This window comes from Calidris pugnax, unplaced genomic scaffold (assembly GCF_001431845.1).
Source record: "Calidris pugnax isolate Ruff unplaced genomic scaffold, ASM143184v1 scaffold124, whole genome shotgun sequence".
Lineage (NCBI taxonomy): Eukaryota > Metazoa > Chordata > Aves > Charadriiformes > Scolopacidae > Calidris > Calidris pugnax.
This window is the reverse complement of record NW_015090914.1, coordinates 1,461,846-1,487,142: the sequence shown is the minus strand read 5'-3', so window position 1 is coordinate 1,487,142 and position 25,297 is coordinate 1,461,846. Positions and strand designations below refer to the sequence as shown.

The window sequence follows — 25,297 nt, the reverse complement described above, 5'->3', positions numbered from 1 at the left end:
AATCCGAAAGGGAAAAATCCATTTTTTTCAGAAAAAAAAAAAAAAAAAGAGAAATCTTAAATATTCACCTAAGCAGGTCAGGCCCAAATCATTCAAAGAACAGATTATCTTTGAATTTGATTGATGTTGGGCTGGGCTTATTGCACATGAAGAAAGTTCCTGTACTAAATGTTACGAGATTCAAACGAAGAAGGTTTGGGGTTTTTTTGTACTAGCATTCTGCTGGTTTATAGGTCTGCAGTACGTTGACGACTCTCATTGGGAGGAAGAAGAGGGACAGAAAGAAGAGGGACAGAAAGAAGAGGGACAGAAAGAAGAGGGACAGAAAGAAGAGGGACAGAAAGAAGAGGGACAAAGTCTGGGTGCTCTCAATAAGGTGCTGTTGTTGGCTCTGTCTTGTCAGTGGCGGTGGAACAGGATGTGCCCCCCAGCAGACCCCGCCGTACAAAGCCCCTGCACACCAGACGAGCGCCGCAGGACGCAGCAGCATGTTGGCATTGCTAATGGGATGAAACCAGGACACTATGAATAATACATTACAGGCACCCATCAATGCTACACTGTGATGGGCCGATGGAAAAGAAATACTCTTCGGCAAAACCAAGGAAGAACTTCCAAACACAAATATTTTATGATTACTCATTTATTATCTTTACTAGATGAAAAGAATCAACTGTGAAAAAAGTGTAAAAACAGCATAACTGTTGTTTTATCTTTACCAAATATTTACTGGTGCTTTGGAGCATGACTACCTTCTCTACTTTCTGGGCTTTCTTCCCCTCCACCCTCCTTTCCCCTTGCAATCAGGACACCCAAATTCGAAACGCCCACTCCTGTTTTAAACCATTTCTAGGCCTCTATAAATCTATTATTTGCATTTAAAAAACTAAGGTAAATTTGTATGTGTTAAAATAATTTGTCTCATTTTCGTCTGAAAGTTCTGGACTCTCTTCCTCTCTTCTGTGTGTGTGATCTCACTCCTCTTTTCTTCTAAGTACAATCCCTACCACAATCCTCCAGCCCCCAGTTTTCCTGAATTCTTAATTTTCTTACCCAGTATCAAGAGCCATTCATAGACACGTCCCTCCCTTGACTTCCTTCTTAGTCTCCCCATACCTGAGAGCTGTACAGAGAGGGAGTCCCCACACAATACTGCCTGCAGAACAGCCTGCACCCACCTCTCCTCTGGCTTCACAAACCCATCCCGGGCTCACGTCTCCTGCCCTGCTGCCCCACAGCCTCCACACACAGCCAGCCTGTGCACATCACCAACACCCCCTACCAGTTGCAGCGTCTGGAAAAGCAAGAAGGAAGGCTGCAAAGGCTCTGGTATGAGGATAACAAAGGCAGCTCTGTATTCCAGCACCCCCAGTCCCTCCTCTCTCTCCCCATGCAGTTCATGCACTACAGTCAGTCCAGGGGAACGGGGTCTGTACCATCACTGAATCAAAAAAACCAGACAGATCTCATATTCTACTCACCTTATCACACCACCTTCTCCTCTCCTCATCTCAAAGAGCTCCCAGCAGCGAGCGTGCTCTCTGGAGCCACTCTCTTAACATTCTTCCCACCTGCTGAATTTTTGAAACCTTCATTCTATTCCTTACACAAAGGGGCTCTCAAACACCAATAACTTCTTCAGATATTAATTTTAGGACCAACTTACTGGCTCCCATCATGATAATGATCAAGGCATAATTATCATCCCAAAGTCTCCTAAAGCCAAAGACCTTTTATGATTATCATCAGCTTCATTTATTATTACCAGTAAATATTTGCAATGATACCTCCATCTCTGTAAACTCTGCGTGCTTTCCAATTTGTGATTTCAGACCTACCGGTGCCCTTCCTCACAGAATTCATGAAGCAACCAGCAACTAAAACTAGAAATAAAAGCTACCTCCCTGAAATCCCACTCAGGTGGCAGGTATAGAGCTGGGCCTGCCAGAAGGCAAAGTCAGAGGCTGGCTCCTGGATGCTCTCAACGTCAATTTAAAATATCTGGTTTTATAGCATTAAAGCAATGCTTCTGTAAATCAGGGTCGGGTCCAGGGAAGGGCAAGGGAGCTGGTGAGGGGTGTGGAGCACAAGTCTTGTGAGGAGAGGCTGAGGGAGCTGGGGGTGTTGAGCCTGGAGAAAAGGAGGCTGAGGGGAGACCTTCTGGCTCTCTCCAACTCCCTGAAAGGAGGGTGTAGCCGGGGGGGGTCGGTCTCTTCTCCCAAGGAACAGGCCATGGGACAAGAGGAAATGGCCTCAAGTTGCCCCAGGGGAGGTTCAGATTGGAGATTAGGAAAAATGTTTCCATGGCAAGGGTTCTTAAGCCTTGGACTGGGCTGCCCAGGGCAGTGGTTGAGGCCCCATCCCTGGAGGTGTTTAAAAGCCGGGTTGCCCTAGTGCTTAGAGACATGGTTTGGTGATGGTTTTGATCAGAGTGAGGTTGATGGTTGGACGAGATGATCTGAAAGGTCCCTTCCAACCTGGACAACTCCATGATTCTAATGTGATTATGTGTATCTAAATTCTAAGCACTTTATTTTCTATCTTTCCTTGTTTCCAACGAGCAGCTGGGGATAATTAAAAAAAAAAAACTAAAAAGATAAGAATCAATCAGTGTGAAGGTACTCATGATGTCAAAAAAGGCCAGAGCAATACTGTATTGGGTTGTACAGTATTTGAGGCAATGGGTGGCAGTTTCAGTTTGCACTGCTGGCACAGAAGGGTTCTAACTTGAGTGTGGCCGTGCTGTGCAACCACAACAGAAATGGTAAGATAATAAATACTGCAGGGCAGCCCTAAAATTAGTCATTGCTACATGTCCCACACTATTCAGAGATAATTTTAAACCTTTTTTCATGATCCCTGTGGCCTGTATTTGTTGAACACTTTCTTTAGTTTACCAAGACTAACAAGGTGCTCTGTAAAATGAAGCACCACTTTCACAAGAATAATAACCATTCCAACAATTTTCTCATTAGTGAGTGATTTTTAAATGTATTCACCTTAGTCTTCTTGTAAATAAAGTCTTTCCAAAGCTGAGGCAAAAAAAAAAATCCTAGATGAGCTTCACACCGTTCTCGCTGTTACAATTTTCTAGTATGGGAAAGGTCAGTAACTGATTCCCTTCAGACTACAAACTGAGACAGATCCAAAAATTGAAACAAAAAACAGTATTAGAAAAGCCAAAAACTGAACCCAGAATCATCTTATTGTGTAATGGATTTCCTAAATACTATTACTCTGACCTTCAGCCTTACCCAAGATGTTAGATTTGTTAAACCCACAACTTGGTTGGGATTTGGTGTACTCAAATGGCAAGATCTTCAGAAAGAGGAAAACTTTATCCCCCGCCTGCACAGCCCCCAAAACACGAGGGGCCTCGAGCCTCGCTGGAGCCTATAGGTCCCCCAGAAATTGAGAGTTATTTCACACTGCATTAAAGACCCTGATCAGAACCAAACCCAGGCATTTTCAGCTTAAACAGAAACTTTCTTTTATTGCCATCTGAGGGATTCAAGGTCACCGTAGAAGAAAATCCTTCAGCATTTATCAGAGGCTGTAACCTCCAGCTGCTCGAGACAGAGGATGTGGGAAAACTGGGGAATGGTTAGCTGCAGCATGCTCCAGTGCTGGGATGGCCTCCTAAAAGCCTGCTCTGATTTCTCTCCAAACAAACACCATGCCCTTCAGCATGGCAATGCTAGCTTCTTCATAGCTTACTGCTCCTGCCCTGGGGAACTGTGCACATCTGACCAGTGAGGAGGAGGAGGAGGAGGAGAAGGAAGGGTTTACTGAAGGATCTAGTGCCCTGGGGAACTGTCCGCATCTGACCAGTGAGGAGGAGGAGGAGGAGGAGAAGGAAGGGTTTACTGAAGGATCTAGTGCCCTGGGGAACTGTCCGCATCTGACCAGTGAGGAGGAGGAGGAGGAGGAGAAGGAAGGGTTTACTGAAGGATCTAGTGCCCTGGGGAACTGTCCGCATCTGACCAGTGAGGAGGAGGAGGAGGAGGAGAAGGAAGGGTTTACTGAAGGATCTAGTGCCCTGGGGAACTGTCCGCATCTGACCAGTGAGGAGGAGGAGGAGGAGGAGAAGGAAGGGTTTACTGAAGGATCTAGTGCCCTGGGGAACTGTCCGCATCTGACCAGTGAGGAGGAGGAGGAGGAGGAGAAGGAAGGGTTTACTGAAGGATCTAGTGCCCTGGGGAACTGTCCGCATCTGACCAGTGAGGAGGAGGAGGAGGAGGAGAAGGAAGGGTTTACTGAAGGATCTAGTGCCCTGGGGAACTGTCCGCATCTGACCAGTGAGGAGGAGGAGGAGGAGGAGAAGGAAGGGTTTACTGAAGGATCTAGTGCCCTGGGGAACTGTCCGCATCTGACCAGTGAGGAGGAGGAGGAGGAGGAGAAGGAAGGGTTTACTGAAGGATCTAGTGCCCTGGGGAACTGTCCGCATCTGACCAGTGAGGAGGAGGAGGAGGAGGAGAAGGAAGGGTTTACTGAAGGATCTAGTGCCCTGGGGAACTGTCCGCATCTGACCAGTGAGGAGGAGGAGGAGGAGGAGAAGGAAGGGTTTACTGAAGGATCTAGTGCCCTGGGGAACTGTCCGCATCTGACCAGTGAGGAGGAGGAGGAGGAGGAGAAGGAAGGGTTTACTGAAGGATCTAGTGCCCTGGGGAACTGTCCGCATCTGACCAGTGAGGAGGAGGAGGAGGAGGAGAAGGAAGGGTTTACTGAAGGATCTAGTGCCCTGGGGAACTGTCCGCATCTGACCAGTGAGGAGGAGGAGGAGGAGGAGAAGGAAGGGTTTACTGAAGGATCTAGTGCCCTGGGGAACTGTCCGCATCTGACCAGTGAGGAGGAGGAGGAGGAGGAGAAGGAAGGGTTTACTGAAGGATCTAGTGCCCTGGGGAACTGTCCGCATCTGACCAGTGAGGAGGAGGAGGAGGAGGAGAAGGAAGGGTTTACTGAAGGATCTAGTGCCCTGGGGAACTGTCCGCATCTGACCAGTGAGGAGGAGGAGGAGGAGGAGAAGGAAGGGTTTACTGAAGGATCTAGTGCCCTGGGGAACTGTCCGCATCTGACCAGTGAGGAGGAGGAGGAGGAGGAGAAGGAAGGGTTTACTGAAGGATCTAGTGCCCTGGGGAACTGTCCGCATCTGACCAGTGAGGAGGAGGAGGAGGAGGAGAAGGAAGGGTTTACTGAAGGATCTAGTGCCCTGGGGAACTGTCCGCATCTGACCAGTGAGGAGGAGGAGGAGGAGGAGAAGGAAGGGTTTACTGAAGGATCTAGTGCCCTGGGGAACTGTCCGCATCTGACCAGTGAGGAGGAGGAGGAGAAGGAAGGGTTTACTGAAGGGTCTAGTGCCCTGGGGAACTGTCCACATCTGACCAGTGAGGAGGAGGAGGAGAAGGAAGGGTTTACTGAAGGATCTAGTGCCCTGGGGAACTGTCCACATCTGACCAGTGAGGAGGAGGAGGAGGAGAAGGAAGTGTCTGCTGAAGGGTCTAGTGCCCTGGGGAACTGTCCACATCTGACCAGTGAGGAAGAGGAGGAAGGTCTACTGCACTTCTACTGGGTAAAGGTGTCAAGGAAGGGCTACTCCCTCATGCCAAGAGGAGAAGGAGACCCACTGAAGGATAGGAGGACATTCTGTTGGGCTCAGGGGTCTCCAGTGCTCACAAAGGACTGGCCGGGGATCCCATACTCCCCCATTTGACCTGTTCACGTTGATTAATGAGCTGCGAATGAACTCGTCTGGGAACATTTCCCACTTCAACTTTGGCAGCGCGAGGCATTTTTTGAAACCCAGGATGAGGAGGAGCAGGGGCTCGGGCTGCAACCCAACCAGTGAAACATAAACCTGCTCGGGGCTCTAAATCGCAACTCTGACGTGGGAACAACACTAGAAACTACTAGGAAAAACCTATGGCTTGATTCAAATTATATAAATTTTAACAGATGCGCTAAGGAAAACTAAGTTCCTTGGAGATTTCTTAAGAAATATTTTACATATGTATTTTAATTTTCCATCTCTGAATATTCACTTTTTCTAGCTAAATATATAGCTCTTTCTTACATCCATTAACATGCTTCAATACTAAATTTCCTCTTTTCAGCTTCTGAAAACTGCTATTGGCTTTAGTGTCATTAGAAAATGTATCCTTCTAGGTAGTCTCTTCGCTTTTCTTTTACATTACTAATATCCAGCAAAGCTATGCCTATATGAAGAAAATTACCTTAAAGTGAATTTAAACACACAGATATAAGAAACATGCAAGAATCCTTTTGCATCATTGGGAATTTCCCCAAGATTAAACTAGGAGACCAGCTCAAATTATGTACGTTATCCAGAAAGCAGTATTTGCACACTATTCTTTACATTTTGGGGAGTCAAGGTAACTATATATCTTTTCTTAATGGTGTTTTTTAAAATAAGGCTTCAAAAGACTACAGAAAATTTTTGCATGTTATGGTGAAACAAAAGCCAAAAAAATTAGGCTTGTTAACTTCTAAGCCATCAAGCAGGGAAAAAAAACCACCCAAATTATAAAAGGCATGAGAGTAACAGCATAAGTATGGGGAAGAAGGGGAAAAATCTGAATTATTCTGAACTATTCCACCAGCTTGCAGTCCAGCCCCAGATAAATTACTGAGCAGTAGCATTTAGCTACCTATAACTCAAAGTTCTGCTTTTATTTACCAGGAGTCTTTGAGAGATCTTAGCCTTTACTTAGTCACTATATAATAAGAATTGTTTAATGATTATTTCCTAATAAATTCCAAGGATGGCTTAGAGCTGCAGAAGGAAAAACCTGCAGAAAGAACTTAACTAAACCGCAATCTTACACAGTTCCTCCATAATTTATTTGGTGTTTTATGAATTACGAGCTCTTTATCCAAGTTCTTCATTTTTCACACTATACCAACTCTTCACAGGAAAGCTAAACGTATTTCCAATATTTGTCTTTTGCTGCACTCTGCTGGAACAATCCATTTCTCAGCTGAAAGTAACATTGCTCCGTATGTAACGCAAAGTTAACAAACGAGACGCAAAAATCCAGCAATATCATTTCTTGTAAAAATAGTCCCTTTTGAAGCACATGTATTTTTCAAAACAGAATTTAGACATTAAAATCCATATTTAGTTGACCTAATAAAGTGGCCTGTTTTCAAAGACTGAGCACCTGCAACAGTCCTGGACAGATAAGGACTGCAGAGTGCCTTGCTCAAACAGACAAGGATCGAAGACTCCCGACTGCTCAGAATAAAACTCCCAGAAATAAAGTGCCTCAAAACAGCACTGAAACCCTCCTGAAACACAGACTAGAAGAGTCCACACTTGCATACAGTGTTTTAACTGGCTTTCAATGGATAAACATGCTATTTTGAAAAAGCAAGATATGCACAGAAACCTAACCCCCTCCCCATTTGATCCCTGATCAAAATATAAAGATGTTAAGAGACAACATATGTTATTATAACATTCACAGAAAATGAGACAAGCCTTCGAATCTCTTCCAAAAAATTACTACACTTTACTGGATATTTTATGAAATTTTAAAATTTTTATTCTCATTAGTTTCATTTAAAAAATGAAGACACTTACCTGGGCTAGAGAACAGAGCTCAGCTTGTGTTAAGTCAGAGCTCTCAACTCCCACCATAATTCATGCTCCAGAATCACCCAAACACACTACACAAATTAAACGTGACCTCCTACTACAAAAATGCACCTGTGATCAAAATAAAGGTCCGTGACTTTTTTTTCTTTCCTTTCCCCTCCCCACCCCTTGAGAGTAAACTCCTTTGCATTGATCATAAACTCCAAAAAAACCAAAAACCCACAACAAGAATTTGAAGGGGAAGTAAATGCCACGGACGCAACAGAAGAGCAATGTCACAGGCTTGTTGCAGCAGCTTTCTGAGGGCAAGGAGGAAAAGCTTTCACTCTTAGACCTGTCCTGGGAGTTGCAAACACAGGCGTTGGCATCAGTCCCAGAACACAAAGCATACTTTTTAATTTTTACTAATACCTGCTTACATTGTGTCTTGGCGTTTTTGCTCAGAAAGAAAATTAAGGAATGACCCTTCTTAACTTTGTGTAATCCACATAAATCTCAACAACTCTTCTCAGGGAAAGGTTTCCACAGAATTTTTTTATTTTTATTTTTTTGCTGCAAAGAACATGGTCTCTAGGGCAGTCATTGCCTCTACAGATTGCCTGGCTGAATTCAAAACCTGTGGACCCTCCCATGACCAATGGAGCAATGGTTTCAGAGCCCACAGGTATAGAATGTATTGACAGTGACAGAGGAAGCAAAACATGGAAGTTTTCAGAGAAATGGTCTGCTTCAGAGGTTGAAGTACTTGGCCTAAAATTGGACAGGCCAACCAGTTTCTCTGTAGATGCACTGCTGCTATTGGCCCAGAAAGCACTAAACAAAACACAAATCAGAAACTAAAACTGGTTTTCATAGGAACCAATTTCTACCCTGGATGCCCCAGGGGTTCCATACGTGGGTTCCTGTGGGACCTGCTCTGGGTGGCCCTGCTCTGGCAGGAGGTTGGACTAGATGATCTCCAGAGGTTCCTTCCAACCACATGTGATTCTGGGATTCCCACACCAGGGAAAACACAGGAGCAAGATGAAGACGACTTGCATCAACATGTTTTTCCTCCATTTGTCTTCAGCACCTTTGTTAAAAATAAAAGGTCAGCAATATCACAACAATAAACATAAACCAAAATCACGCCAGCCTGAAAATTTTAACCCATAATGTAACAAAACAGAATCACAGAATCGTAGTGGTTGGAAGGGACCTCAGAGATCATCGAGTCCAACCAACAAAAAAAAAACCACACAAAAAACACAAGCCACCACCCACCACCTAAACACACAACAACAACCACCAAACCAAAAACCATCACCCACCCACACAGCACCCCATCACAAACCAGTAATCTTGGGCACTAGAGCATGCCCTGAAGAACCATGTCTCCACGTGTCTTAAATACCTCCAGGGTATTTATGGGAAGAATGTGTGAAGGAACTTTATGGAGACACTAGGCTTCCAAAAGCAAAGGGACAATGGAGGCAACCATTTAATGACTCCCTAATGAGAGCAGGAGTTAAGTACTGGGTAGGAATCAAGTAAGACAGACACAGCTGGTGTAGACAAGCTTCCACTCCTGGGGATCTCAGGAAAAAAAGGAAAAGAGAAAATGAAACAGGATATCTCTGCATGCAAGAGGGAATTTCACATGGTGAAGTCCTAACTAACTGCAATTACAAAACTACAATCTCTCCACAGGCTTTTATACAAAGGAAAAAATAGCAAAAGATAAAGCAAAATAAAATGCAAAACCACAACCCAGTAGACGTGAATAAAATAATGAAGATGAAGTCAACTGGCAAGCTGTTCACAACTTGTTACCTTATCACTTCTGCATACGATTAAAAAAGACCAACAAGAGAAGCGATCTTTATTTTTTTCAGAAAAGACAGTTCAACAGGTATTTCAATCGTATTCCTTGTGATTCTGATCAAATACCACAGATTTCTTGGCAAAAGGAGGTAAAAATCTGAAAGATAGCTAGTAGTAGCCAACAAGTAATCTGCTTCATAGAATCATAGAATTGTCCGGGTTGGAAGGGACCTTAAAGATCATCTAGTCCAACCATCAACCTCACTCTGACAAAAAAATAAATAAGAAATAAGCAATTAAAAAAAAAGAAATGTGTCTACAATAAAAAAGAGAAAAGAAAATGAGCTCGTAGAAGCTAAAAGGAATAAATGCAGGTAGAAGACATGGGACATACTGAAACCCAACAGTATTTTAAGACACACTTTCAATTGCCTACTGGAATGTAGCAGCCAGCTAAAGCACAATGAAATGCTCATTAAAGTGCAGAAATAAGGAAAAATGCAGCAAGTTTACTTTTCCTCCAGCAAAGCATGGAATTGTCTCCAAACTCTGCAATCCCATTCAAATTAGAACAGAGGCAAAGGCTACTGTTTTCTTTAACAGGACAAATCTAATTAGCTAGGAAATATTTAACCAATAGCTAGAGGTTTCTCTTTAAGTACTAAATAATGAGATGTAATTAAGGTAGCAAAGGCAAAAGGTTACTAATTTAGGGCACTTCTGTGGTGCAGTGTTTAAATTATAGGTTTCATACAAAACGCATGGGCCAATGCACAAGAAAAAAAATCCAATTTTAGTGGAATGCAGAACAAATTAACATTTTAACATTATAATACTACTCAATTGTATAATGGGATTTTGCTAAGTGTCACAGAACAGAAAATAAAAGTAACACTCCAAGGTATGCTTGTTAAACTCTTCAAGTGAAATACATTAGGAGCCTCCTGACAGCAGTAAATAGACTCATTGTAACATGAAAGACTGAGAATTCAAAGGCCTTTAATAGGTGCTGCTTTTTTTTTTTTAAGTTGACTGGCCTTAAGTGTAGAAACAAGGAACAAGATAAAAATTGTGTTATCCATACCAAATGCTTTGAAATTTCCTAAAGTGAAATGGAATTATTCCTTTAAAAGAACCCAGTTCCTGGGGTCTATAATGTCTTTTTCTCTGCTTGTCCCTCCCACGTTACAGGAGTTCAGCCTGGGCAGCACCCATCCATAACCTTTTCTAGGTTGACCAACAGAATTTTTGGAAAAACAAGGATTATATTTCTTATGGTCAAAACCTACAACCTCAACAGTCCAGCATCCTGCTCAGCCATCCAACACAGGACTCAAGCAAACACTTAATTTTACGACATCAAAATAATACCAAGTCTGCATCCATCAAAAATTGCCAATATGAAAAAGAAATTGGCAGCCACAAAACTTCTGTTTTGAACTGAAGGCAAGCAGAATGGGCAGAATACTCTATTTAATAAAAGCCTTAAAATAATACCTCTGTAGTTATGACACTCATCATTACCATCTTCCTCCCTGACTTCTCACCCCGTGTTCATTACGCCAGCCTTGCCTGCATTAATCATCTTCTTCTTTTTTTAATTCTGGTTCAAAGTATCCACAACAGAATAATTAAAGGCTTCACAATGTAGAAACACCTTCTGTGTAGAAGTTAGTAGTTAAGCACAACTGAATCATTAAATTGTCCTGTTGAGATGCCAACTGGCAACAAGAAACAGAGAAGAAAGTTCTTTTCCCTTTTGTTTTTCTTAATTTACAGATTTAACCAACAGTTTAGCTCCAACATAAACTGTACCTTTATTAAAAAGATCTAAATTGGGAGAATGACCACATAAGTTAAATTTTTCCTTAGAGAAGTAGTGGCTAGAGCAGCAGCTCTGAGCAGACTGCAAAGAACACACACACAAAGGAACACATTATGGTTTTTAATAAAGTGTCTATTCTATTTTTGAATATTTTTTCTTCTCCAGGAATCTATAGTCCAGTACTGTGGTAAGACATAAGAACCCTCTGGTAAGAAACACCAAGCAGAATCCTCACTCAGCTGCTCAGGACTGTGCAATGAATATCTAAGCAGTGTTAGATGTACTGAGCAGGGAACTGATGACCTGAAGTCTATTCCCACCACTGACACGGGTCTACAGGGTAGACCCACAGCCTACACAAGTCATTTTGGGCCAGCCATCATCAAATTAAACATCCCACCAGTAAGAGTACCCAACATCAACAGCACAGTGATAGGATGCCCATGAGCCAGCAATGAGCCCTTGTGGCCAAGAAGGCCAATGGCATCCTGGGGGGCATCAGGAAGAGTGTGAGCAGCAGGTGGAGGGAGGTCATCCTGCCCCTCTGCTCTGCCCTGGGGAGGCCCCATCTGGAGCACTGGGACCAGTTCTGGGCTCCCCAGTTCAAGGAGGACAGGGAACTGCTGGAGAGGGGACAGCAGAGGCAACAGAGATGAGGAGGGGCCTGGAGCATCTCTCTTACAAGGAGAGGCTGAGGGACTTGGGTCTGTTTAGTCTGGAGAAGAGAAGGCTGAGGGGGGATCTCATCAACACCTATAAATACTTCAAGGGTGGGTGTCAGGAGGATGGGGCCGGTCTTTTTTCAGTGGTGCCCAGGGACAGGACAAGAGGAAACGGGCACAAACTGCATCATAAGGAGTTCCATCTAAACATGAGGAGGAACTTCTTTGCTGTGAGGGTGGCAGAGCCCTGGAAGAGGCTGCCCAGGGAGGTGGTGGAGTCTCCTGCTCTGGAGACATTCAAACCCACCTGGACACGTTCCTGTGGGACCTGCTCTGGGTGGACCTGCTCTGGCAGGGGGTTGGACTGGATGATCTCCAGAGGTCCCTTCCAACCCCATACCATTCTGTGATTTAGATGCTCATTCTCTATATGTTAATGGCAATAAGTAGTTGTAGAGAGTGATGTAAAATGATTTTAGATTAAGTTAGCAGACAAAATAGCCTGGTGTTGCTGGGTGTACAGTAAAGATACAAAAGTAATTATGTCCACTTCATTACCCGACTCATACCAAGACCTGCCAGCATTAGATGAGTAAATAATTTAGTAAATTTGACCCTCAAATATTTATTTCCCAGGTGGGATGGGGTTTTCTTGGGGGGAGGGGAGAGGTAGGTCTTTTCGTTTTGTTTTAAATCAGAGTTTGTCATTAAATGTTATTACATTACTTTTTAGCTCTCTCCATTATTATTTAGTTGTTGGTATAACGAATTTATAAGTCCAAGTATTTCACTGCATTTGAGTATCAAAGTCTCTGAAATATTTACTCAGCATGAATTGGAAACCAACATATGCTTGCCATCAAACCATAATGCAAAATTATAATTTATTGTATATCAAAGAAATCAGTATCACTTATCATGAGCTTACACCAGGAAAGGATCTGGTTCCCTGTTACTTCAGGTACCCGCAGGCACAGCGCCCGTACACACACTGGTAAAACAAATATAGCAGCCACCCAAACCCAAACTCTTCAAATTACACCAGAAGCCACAAAAATGTTGTTAGTGCCACAAGCAGAAATTAACCAGAACTGGTAATAATTTAATATTCCCTCGATTCATCACATCTGGACCACTCAATTAAAATGAGCAATTTCAGAAAGATCATGGATCTAAACCTGCAAAGTAACCGTTGTATCTTCCACCATGAATGCTCAGGGGCTGTTCTCTTCTGTATAGTTCCTGTGCCTCAAACGCTCTGGTACTGCATAATTATAGGGCTGGTGTAGAAAACTTTGTAGGGAGTGTGAAATAATAGAGTTTTCTATCTTTCTATGAAGATGGTACCACGTTTTTATTCAAGTTTTGATAACACTACTGCATAAGAGTTCCTCTCTTGCCTATGGAGTACGTTCCATTGAAGCTTCAGCACAGGTATCTGATCTTTCAGATTATCAGATAGGACATTTCTTTCAAAGAAATAAAACTTATCATTACTGCTTCCTCTGGGAACTCTAGTCAACCAGTTCCATTTTCACTCATTCAAATGCACACAGGTTCTTTTAGTCCCTGCAGAAATCCCTCCTATTCGAGCCGGGGGACTCATGTTAGGCTGAGGGTACGAGACCTACCCCTGCACAGGAATACTCATTTTTCCCCTTAAAATAGGCATCAGCCAATGAAACAAATGTCACACGAAGTGCCAAAACACATCTATGTCATAAGAAGTGACATAAAACACTTTCTGCCACTGCCCTTCTATGCCATGGGGTACAATCTCCCCAGTTCCCCAAGGTGTGGGGAATGCCCCGACAGGTCACCAACACGCAACAGCTCTACAGTGGGAACTGCAACCGGGGTGAAAGGGGTAAAAAGAGGAAATAAAATCACACCTCTGGTCCTTTAGTGATTTGAATGGAGCGGTGGGTGTTCAAACCCAGCCATTCAGAGGTTCAGGGGCAGTAAATCAGCAGAGAGGGCACAGTGCAGCTTTCCTTGTGGGCCAGACCCCAGGCACTCCAGCAGCCAGCGCCGTGCTCCGTGCCACAGCCGCACACACAAGGACATCCTACTCCCAACCTCTTTCTCTTGGGATGGTTGTACCATTTCCAGCTTTTACTTCCATCCAACTCCCTTCACCAAACAAAGCTCTCTGCAGATAGGAGCAGTTTCACCTATTTGTCCCAGGCAGGAGCAGGTATTGCTACCTCCATCCAGAAGAGAGGAGAGTGGTGCCAGCATTCCCAGTATGTGCTCCTCCAGCACAGCTAACTGCTTTCAGGCATTTTTGGAATACATCTTCTAATAAAAAGAGGCTCTGACGACATTGGAAGTCTTCCACTGTTAAAGCTAAATAAGTCTTAGGGAAACAGAAACATAACACTATTTGAACACCAATGAAACAGAGAATTTTAATTATACGCAATAGCCAATAAGCTACTTTTAGTGGCTATGAAAAAACTACATTTAGCAGAAACGGCAATAAAACAAGAGAAGTTAAATATAACTCCTCCAAAGAACAGCGTATTTATTCAAGCCAAAAAGAGCTAATTTATACTATGGGTGTAGTTCTCACTGACATTATCTGGGGAAAATGACTATTCCAGAAGCGGGTGTGATATATAGCCTTTGAGTCATGCATGATAAACTCTAATGGCTTTGCTTTGAGGTAAAAGTCCTTACTAATCAAGTAATGAATCATGCCCAAAATGTCGAGTTCCTGAGGCCACGTGTGTCAGAAGCACCACTAGAGAGAACACCCGATCATTAATGATCACTTCTGAGATTTTTATCAACTGATTAATAAGGTTGGAAAAGAGTTAAGGGACCTTTAATGACATTCCCTGTGTTTTAGTAAACAGGACATAATGAGTTTTATTTGCCACTGACCACAAACCACCAATGATCAAAGTGCTCCACACATTGCAAGTGTTGAAATAATGCACAGAACGGTACTTATAATTTCAAAATATTAGAAAATCATGTTTACTTTAAAAAATTGTAACCTATACTTATTGGTATTACATCTATGTAGTAGATTTCAGAACAGAACTAAAGAGCCCAGCTTCCTAAATCAGTGGATGATCAGGTAAGGAAAGGAACAGGAAGATATTCTAAAAATACATTCATTATGAACTCTGAAGACAAAAATGAAATAATGATGAATTATGTGTAGGTACATATACATGCATGTGCACATGTACACAAACATGTACCCTTTTGTACTACCACCTATATAAATTACCTACATCTAAGGAGGGAAAAGGCATTTGCCTTTGAAACACTCCTCATCTTTTTGCCAAATTCATTCATTTTGGTAATATCAAAAGAAATTTCCAATGGGGCTGGCTGTTTCCCACACAGATGTATCTCCCATGCTAACAACAAAATGCACATGCACATTTTAAAATTCCTTCATGCAATTTAATTTCCATTAAGTGTCAAATACACATACTGTCAGTAGTGGGGAAATTCAGTATCAGGATCTGGACAAAGCTGGAAGAGCTGTAACCAGTATGAGTTCACTGGGCTCCAGGAAGCTCTGAACAAGAGAGAGCACAGAATCACTGAATTGTCTGGGTTGGGAGGGACCTTTCAGATCATTGAGTCCAACCATCAACCTAACTGTGATCCAAACCATCACCAAACCATGTCCCCCAGCGCGAGGTCAACCTGGTTTTTCAATCCCTCCAGGGCCACTGCCCTGGGCAGCCCAGTCCAAGACTTAAGAATCCTTTCCATGGAAACATTTTCCCAAATCTCCAATCTGAACCTCCCCTGGGGCAACTTGAGGCCATTTCCTCTTGTCCCATGGCCTGTTCCTTGGGAGAAGAGACCGACCCCCCCTGGCTACACCCTCCTTTCAGGGAGTTGGAGAGAGCCAGAAGGTCTCCCCTCAGCTTTCTCCAGGCTCAACACCCCCAGCTCCCTCAGCCTCTCCTCACAAGACTTGTGCTCCAGACCCCTCACCAGCTCCCTTGCCCTTCTCTGGACCCGCTCCAGCCCCTCAATGGCTTTTTTGTGGCGAGGGGCCCAAAACTGGACACAGCCCTTGAGGTGGGGCCTCCCCAGTGCCCAGTCCAGGGCGACCAGCACCTCCCGACTCCTACTCCCCACGCTGTTCCTGACACAGGCCAGGATGCTGGTGGCCTTCTTGGCCACCTGGGCACACTGCTGGCTCATCTTCAGCCCACAGGCCACCAACACCCCCAGGTCCTTTTCTGCCAGGCAGCTCCAGCCACTCTGCCCCCAGCCTGGAGCGCTGCAGGGGGTTGGTGGGACCCAAGGCCAGGACCCAGCACTTGCCCTTGGTGAACCTCATCCCATTGGCCTCAGCCCATCCATCCAGCCTCTCCAGATCCCTCTGCAAAGCCTCTCTACCCTCCAGCAGATCAACGCTCCCACCCAACTTGGCATCCTCTGTGAACTGACTGAGGGTGCACTCGATCTCCTCATCCAGATCATATCTAGAGCACCTGCCTAGAGCCCAAAAGACAATTCTTCTTGTCACAGCATCCAACAGCAGAGCCAAAGGTTAGAACAGATCTGTAGAGAAGGGTCCGGCCAGTCACAAAATTGTTCCACACCAGCTGAAAGACAGGAGATCGTGACCCATCTCCAAGTGGGAGGCACACACCTACACCAGTGCAGTGCTAGAAGAAGGTGTCAGTATGGGGTGTTTTGTTCAGCTTTGACACAGGCACAACGCTCCCAGGCGGCATCACCCTCACGTCTGGCTGGTTGAATGGAGGCGCAGCAGATGCGTGACCATGTCCCCAGGCAAGTCCTTAAACACTGGGCCAGAACCCCACGTCTTACAAACCAGGCTGTCTGGAATAATAGTGGTTTAAATCAGCTACGGATCTGTTCAGAAAACTGATCAAAAGTGTTAGGCAAGAAGGAAAAAATACCCTTACATTTAGGTATTTGTCAACTGGTAATTACAATATTAGTTTGCATTTGAAGTTACAAAGTTCCAGAGAGAAAAATCAAATTATTCCAAAGATATAATTCAGAATCAACTAGTTATCTCAATCGTGATAATCAAAACTAATTTTGTCTGATTGTATCAAATATTATAAAATGGACAAGAACTGGCAGCCAGTATTTTAATACTTAAAATATTACTTACAATTTTAATATTTAAAATACTGCTGGGCAAGTTTTAACGTTCTTCCTTGATCACCAACCACAATGAAAGAGACACATAAAAAGCACTAGGGTGAAAATTCCCCACAACTGTCTTGTTAAGCAAGATGTGCTCAAAGGGATTCTAAACAAGTTCCTTTAAGTTCTGTCCAAAATTCAGATTAATTACACATACTGCTGAAACCTCAAGAAACATAAATATTTAGTGCACTTCCCATGGCCTCCTAAATTATGTCCATGGACATAAAAGATTTGCTTTTTCTACATACATTTAACTTTGAAAGTTTATTGTATCATAGCTTTCCCCTTTTTGGATGCTTTTCTAAAAAAACATTTAGTTAACGCTTTAACATGAGAAAAATGTTCTTTTTCAGTGTGTATTTTGGAGTAAACTTAAACAAAGCTGCAAGTTAGACCCTGCACGCTTTAATCAGGTGTTGCTCTAATTTATTTTTTCTCCTCTTTGAGGAAAAGAATGCTACAAAGTCAGCTTTAGATTCGATTATTTAAACATCAACATTCAGGACTAGAATAGATCCTGCCATGCAGCACAGCGACTCAGTGTCACTCTGAAAAGAACACGGGATTGAAGGGCTCCAGGAGAAAATCCATGTGGGTTGAAATAAGAAATGGAGCCATCATTTTTTATGACACTTCTTGATTCCAGCTTGTGCCTGGAAACCCGAATAATGTATGTCAGAAGTCAATGCATGAAAATTATAATTCCAGGGCAAGCACCTGCAGTTACTGCCGAGCTATGATTTTTCTTTAATACAACAGAAAATACATTGTAGAGATTAAAGATTACTAAAATACACTTTCAAGCAATAACACGTCTCTAGTAGGTGAGCACTAGACAAAGAACACACTGGTTACAACAGGTACCATAAAATTTGCTGCAATCTCATTTCATATTTGAAGTCCTTTAACCTACAGAACATCTATGCAATCTCAACTACTGGTCAATTGCTTTTCAATTTGTCCAATTAAATTCCTTTCTTAGAACCAGAGCTAGCAGCACATCCAATTGCACTCGCAATTTTTGTAACCAGAAATCAAGAAATTAATCAATAGGCATACAAATAGCATCTACTGCAAATTGGGTTTTCCGTTATTTTCATAACCCCTTCCTACAAATCATTCCTAAGCAACACAAAATTAATACTTCCTTTTTCTAACATACAAGGCTACTACATATATAATAAGGTTTTTTTCTTCCAAAATGGAACACCTTATGTCACTGTTTTTTAACTGCTGTAATACTCACTCAAATCTATTTAGACCCATAATATTACTTCAGAAAGACAAATTATAGAAGAAACAATTAAACAGTACTATAAAATCAAAAGCAAGCTTTTCATCATTGCACACACCGACGCCGGATGAAATCCATCCAGGGGTCCTGAGGGAGCTGGTGGATGAAGTTGCTAAGCCACATGGCAGTCCAGTGACATTCCCCCTGACTGGAAAAGGGGAAACATAACCCCCCTTCTCAAGAAGGGAAAAAGGGAAGACCCGGGGAACTACAGAGCAGTTGGTCTCACCTCTGTGCCTGGCAAGATCATGGAACTGATCCTTCTGGAATCTCTGCTAAAGCACATGGGAAATAAGGACATGGTTGGTGACAGCCAACATGGCTTCACCAAGGGCAAGCCATGCCTGACAAATCTGGTGGCCTTCTACGATGGCGGTACAGCATTGGTAGGTATGGGGAGAGCAACAGACATCATCTACCTGGACTTATGTAAAGCATTTGACACTGTCCCACATGTCATCCTGGTCTCTAAATTGGAAAGGCATGGATTTGATGGATGGACCACTTGGTGGATAAGGAACTGGCTGGATGGTCACACTCAAAGGGTTGCAGTCAACGGCTCAATGTCCAAGTGGAAGCCAGTGATGAGTGGTGTTCCTCAGGAGTTGGTACTGGGAGCAGTGCTGTTCAACATCTTTGTCAGGGACATGGACAGCGGGACATGGACAGAGTGCACCCTCAGCAAATTTGCTGACAATACCAAGCTGTGTGGCACAGTCAGCACGCTGGAGGGAAGGGATGGCATCCAGAGGGACCTGGACAGGCTGGAGAGGTGGCCCTGTGCAAACCTCATGAAGTTCAACCAGGCCAAGTGCAAGGTCCTGCACCTGGGACGTGGCAATCCCAGGCACAAATACAGGTTGGGTGGAGAATGGCTGGAGAGCAGCCCTGAGGAGAAAGACTGGAGTGCTTGGGGAAACATAACCCCCCTTCTCAAGAAGGGAAAAAGGGAAGACCCGGGGAACTACAGAGCAGTTGGTCTCACCTCTGTGCCTGGCAAGATCATGGAACTGATCCTTCTGGAATCTCTGCTAAAGCACATGGGAAATAAGGACATGGTTGGTGACAGCCAACATGGCTTCACCAAGGGCAAGCCATGCCTGACAAATCTGGTGGCCTTCTACGATGGCGGTACAGCATTGGTAGGTATGGGGAGAGCAACAGACATCATCTACCTGGACTTATGTAAAGCATTTGACACTGTCCCACATGTCATCCTGGTCTCTAAATTGGAAAGGCATGGATTTGATGGATGGACCACTTGGTGGATAAGGAACTGGCTGGATGGTCACACTCAAAGGGTTGCAGTCAACGGCTCAATGTCCAAGTGGAAGCCAGTGATGAGTGGTGTTCCTCAGGAGTTGGTACTGGGAGCAGTGCTGTTCAACATCTTTGTCAGGGACATGGACAGCGGGACATGGACAGAGTGCACCCTCAGCAAATTTGCTGACAATACCAAGCTGTGTGGCACAGTCAGCACGCTGGAGGGAAGGGATGGCATCCAGAGGGACCTGGACAGGCTGGAGAGGTGGCCCTGTGCAAACCTCATGAAGTTCAACCAGGCCAAGTGCAAGGTCCTGCACCTGGGACGTGGCAATCCCAGGCACAAATACAGGTTGGGTGGAGAATGGCTGGAGAGCAGCCCTGAGGAGAAAGACTGGAGTGCTTGTGGACAAGAAGCTCAACATGAGCCGGCAATGTGCACTGGCAGCCCAGAAAGCCAACCCCATTCTGGGCTGCATCAAGAGAAGTGTGGCCAGCAGGGCCAGGGAGGTGATTCTGCCCCTCTGCTCTGCTCTGGTGAGACCCCACCTGGAGCTCTGTGTCCAGCCCAGGACACAGGAAGGTCATGGACCTATTGCAACAGGTCCCGAGGAGGCCATGAAAACGCTCAGAGGGCTGGAGCCCCTCCGCTGTGAGGACAGGCTGAGAGAGCTGGGGTTGTTCAACCTGGAGAAGAGAAGGCTCCAGGGAGACCTTATAGCGGCCTTCCAGTACCTGAAGGGGCTACAGGAGAGATGGGGAAGGACTCTTGGTCAGGGAGTGGAGCCATAGGACGAGAGGTTGTGGTTTTAAATTGGAAGAGGGGAGACTTAGAAGAGATATGAGGAAGAAATTCTTTGCTGTGAGGGTGGTGAGAGCCTGGCCCAGGTTGCCCAGAGAAGCTGTGGCTGCCCCATCCCTGGAGGGGTTCAAGGCCAGGCTGGATGGGGCTTGGAGCAACCTGGGCTGGTGGGAGGTGTCCCTGCCCAGGGCAGGGGGTTGGAACTGGATGATCTTTAAGGTCTGTTCCAACCTGAACCATTCTATGATTCTATGTTTCTCTGTTATTGTGAAGATGAAAAGGTTAGTTTCATTAATAATAAACCCATTAATAATTTTGTTGTAGCATTAAATACATCCTGCCTTGTTGGGAATGTACAAGGACTAATAGAAAAATTTAGTTCATAAACAGAAATGGGTTTTACCAGAGAATCAAATGGAGCTTGATTAATCTTCTCTGCTGTGGTATCTATAGGTTTGACACACATGTATATCTACCTACATATCACACAAACCACTTTTACTTGAATTTGGAAATCTGAAAATTAAGATTTACAATCTATTTCAGTTGTAAAATTCAAATCAGTTCAGCAATTCATTAAATTTGCTGATGGGGAAAAAAACCTGTAACTAGTAAGTTTAAAGTAGAGATGTATCACCCCTAGGCAATGAAACCGCATGAGTTGAATATTCACCATTATTTGATTTGTATGAAAAAGGCTGTTCACACAAAGGTGATAAATCTGCTGAATAACTGTTCTGACGCCAGTAAATAAGGGAAGTAATAAGAAGCACCTTTATATCCCTGTGGATTTGGAGAGGTTATATCATTATAGCTTCAATTAAACAAAAACCAAACAAAAACACACACACACAGCTGTAACAGTTATTGTATAAGAATGTAACTCAGAGCCCAAGCCCTAGAGATTCTGGGTTAAAAAGAATGATAAAATCACACACTCATACTAACTGGAAGTTACCTCCTGTTCTAGATGAAAAGGTTTGGAATACACGATAAGACCAAAACACGCACATTTCCCTTCTGACTGCAAAAGCCAATGTATAAAGTAACAAACCCTTTTATTTGTCCGTAACAATTACTTTGGTGAAAAATGGGGTATAAAACAATGCAAATTTTTCTTCTCATTATAAGAATATTTAACGTAAGGGAGGAGATGAGATTCGCAGACAATGGTAAGAGAATAAAAATAAATTTCTTTTCCAACAGAGTACTTCATTGTGGGATTTATCCTATCTATTTTATTACAGAAAATCTCTGAGACTTCTACATCACTTCATTGAGAGTTCAATCCAAATCCACTGAAGCAAATAAGAGTGATTCCACCAAGAGCCAGAGGGGTAAGGCTCATCGTTCTTCATTGAATGCACTCTGTGTTAGGAAAACTACTGAACACAACCATGATGCTCAATACAGACAACTTTCCAAAAGAAAAAATAGAGACAGCTTGTTTGAAGAATTCTTCTGAAAAGCAGTATTTTTAAAAATACAATCATATTAATTCAAATGTCAAAAAGGCTACGCGCTTAAAGGAATTTTTGGAATGAGACTTTATACTGCTCATATTTATCAGGCCTCATTATTCCTTGACTGAAAGCATATGTACCATATTTTTAATACTTCAACTATTTGTATTTGATGTATTTATTCAAATAGAGACAGAAGATTATACTGAATTAAAGAAAACAAGGTCTTTTCTAATATAGCAAATGCAACATCAAGCAATTTAATTTCACACACACAGCAAAGAGACAGTTTAAAAATCCTACCACAGCTCTCACTTTCAAAACAACACATGCAGCAGGGGGTCTCTGTGGTAATTACTGCTTCACTCCACATTTGTTTGTACTAACAATAACAACATCTCTTTGTTACAAGGGCATTCACTGAACAAAAGAAGATGACAAAGGAAATCTACCAAGAAAAATGTAAGCTTGCCTAAAACAAAGTTTTAACAAATGTGGAAAAATATAAGCATTTGTTCTCTGGAAAAAAAAAAATCTTTTGCTCATTCTCCTTTTAACTACACTGGTTCTAATTAAATATCTTGCAACGGTAATTGTTAAGAAAAGCACCCATCTCATACTGGTTTGATATAAAATATAAAAAATATTTTTGATATAAAATATCAAAATATCAACTTGGTTTGATATAAAAATAAGGTTCTGCAATATGCATCCATTTCAACTGTCTGATTTTTATCATATTCTCATATATATTCGATATATAATAAATATTTGTCGTATTCAGCTTTCAATTCAGCTGCATAAGAAAACTGTCAAGCTTATCTCAGTTGCTTTTAAGTTTAATGGCAACAGTTCTGTACAGCGAAAGCAGACTCAAGAGACTCACCTGGTTTATCTTTAGGGCTGATTTAGTCACACCATTTCAAAGTGTCACCCATCACAACAACATCTAGCATTTCTCAAAGTAACCAGAAAACCCCCACTTTCAAACTTAAAAGCATCTCACAGTTAACTCGTTCACAGTAACGACTGAAACAGAGGCAGATCTGACTCAAGAGTAATCATACATGGAAAGGCAGTTTTCTTCATTTTAAAAAATGTTTTCTTAGAGCAAACAGACAGGAAAAATATTTTTCCTTAACACCTTTGGTTTTAATTGTTGCGATATACAACAGCACACAAAGGTAAGTCTTTTTACCAGTCAGGAATCTAATTGTGACTCTGCTTCTCTAACAAGGCACGTTAGAAAGTACATCAGATCCTCCGACAGAAAAGCACAAAATGCATAAAGTAACTTCTTAGCAAAGGGGACACATCATGAAACAAAGGTTAATCTAAAGCAACACAGGAAAAGGAAGAAAAAATGTTGTATTCCTTGAGTACTTCCAATATAGGGATGGTTTAGGAATTAATTTTTTTGAAACACTGTTCTTGCAGCTATGGCATTCTGAAGCGATTAGAACATCAAATCCCGGTAAGGAAGGACACGGTCAGCCTCAGACCATTTTGTTGTGAATGTTACACCAGCCAAACCATTCCACCAGTTTACAGTGTACCATAAAATATTTACACAAGCTATGAACTATAAAATACTTTCACATGAACTATAAAATATTTACACAATCAACATCAGTTCGGAAAGAATGATGTGCTGTCAAGCCGGTGTGACCCAGGAGCAAAGATTTTGTGGTCACAGATTAAATAAAACTATTGCAAATCATCTGGAAAGTTGCAGGGAATATTAAGTTAAACAAATTACTGCTTCCTGGTCTCTTGGATGGTAAATGTAACCAGGAAAGCATAGCTTATGTGCTTTAAGCTAAGTTTTACCAACAACATAAAGAAAGGTTAGGCTCATAATCAAACTGTACTGACCTCTCTGAATGTTCCTTCTAACAAGGTGTCCAGATGTTGAAGAGGAGCAGGAGTTTTGTCTTTGAATCGTGTCAGCAACCGCCGCTCAATAGCTCGAAACTGTACAGCCCTTTCAGACAACAGCTCCTGAAATTTTTCAGCGTTCAAACGTAGCTGCAATTTAAGGGTTTTCAAGAATTCAGGTTAAGGGTTCTATCCATTCTGCACGCACATTCCAAATGAAATGGGAGAATGACAGTAAAATCTTTGTGAGAGCATGTATTATTCAAATATAACATCATTTATACCAGTTTCATATTTTACACTCCTTGTGGAGCTTATTAACATTGGCAAAAATTATCATTTGCCACTCAAATAAGAACTGTCAGCCGCCACAATAACCTGTGAAAAAGCCTAAATATCTCACCCAGCAGCCTAAGAAGAGGAGTGAAGTTTCACCCCCAGGGTCTCAAGGCTTCTTCTCGGTTTGGTGTGCTGTTTGTGAGACACACACACCGTGTATTGGACTTGATATTCATTGCAGTAAGTGAAGTTTCACCCCCAGGGTCTCAAGGCTTCTTCTCGGTTTGGTGTGCTGTTTGTGAGACACACACACCGTATCGGACTTGATATTCATTGCAGTTGAAAGTAAATGGTTATTCCCTCAAGTATGGACAAAAGTTCTAAATTACGCACTGTTTGAATGATTGGTTTTTCTGAAATGAATTCCTTTTTTATTTTATATCTACTGAGCAGCTACAGCAACAAACTTTCTGCAAGTTTCCATAAAACTTTGAACATTGTACATCAGACACCCAGGCAATAACAATTCATTCATTTAATGACCTGACCATTTTCCAGTATATGTCTCTAACACAAAAAGCACTAAGTCAAGGTGAGCCTTTCACCAAGACAGAACTCCTCGGTACAGCTGCCCTGCTGGAACCAGCAGAAATCACCAGAAGAAACATTAAGACACACAGCTTTCCAGATTTGAGCAATAACACACATGTCCATTTTAAAGTGCCCCAAAACGAGCAGAAAAAAAATAAGTTTCCTAAGTTTAGAGAACAGATTGTATTTGATACTTTCTAGACCAGATAAATATCCTAAAATTTCAGAAGCTTCAATCTAGCCAACTGCACTATAATTAGACACTAACTTAGCACTGCAGCAATCCCACCTGCATTTCCAGCTTCTGTGCATTTCAGCCTGTGATACAATCTAATGAAGCCCATGTTCACTGTATTTCTACAATACCAGTCACTAAAAAACCCCAAACTTTTTGAATTTCAAATTAATTGAAAGACTAACGGAATAACAACTCATGAGCTTGAGAGACAGACCAGGATCTAGGCTGAATCCTTTAAAAATCCCAGAGAATCCCAACGACAACTCCCATCTTTCTGTGCAGTGATGGCTCCACCTCCCAGAAAATTTGGCAGCGTGAAAGAACATCCAATAGAATCTCCCACTCTCCCATACATAGGATGCTGCTTTTGCCCATTACTGAGTTTAATAGCCATTTTCAAATAGCTATTCTCTTT

General features: G+C 42.8%; 1 protein-coding gene across 1 annotated transcript in view; it reads right to left on the bottom strand.

Moving 5' to 3' along the window:
* Positions 1–25,297, bottom strand: part of LOC106892349 (protein PTHB1-like) — a 355,117-nt gene that overhangs the window by 246,682 nt on the left and 83,138 nt on the right. The window contains exon 19 of the mRNA XM_014949498.1: positions 23,772–23,924. Coding sequence (XP_014804984.1) covers positions 23,772–23,924 — 153 coding nt within the window. The remainder of the gene's footprint in view (positions 1–23,771; positions 23,925–25,297) is intronic.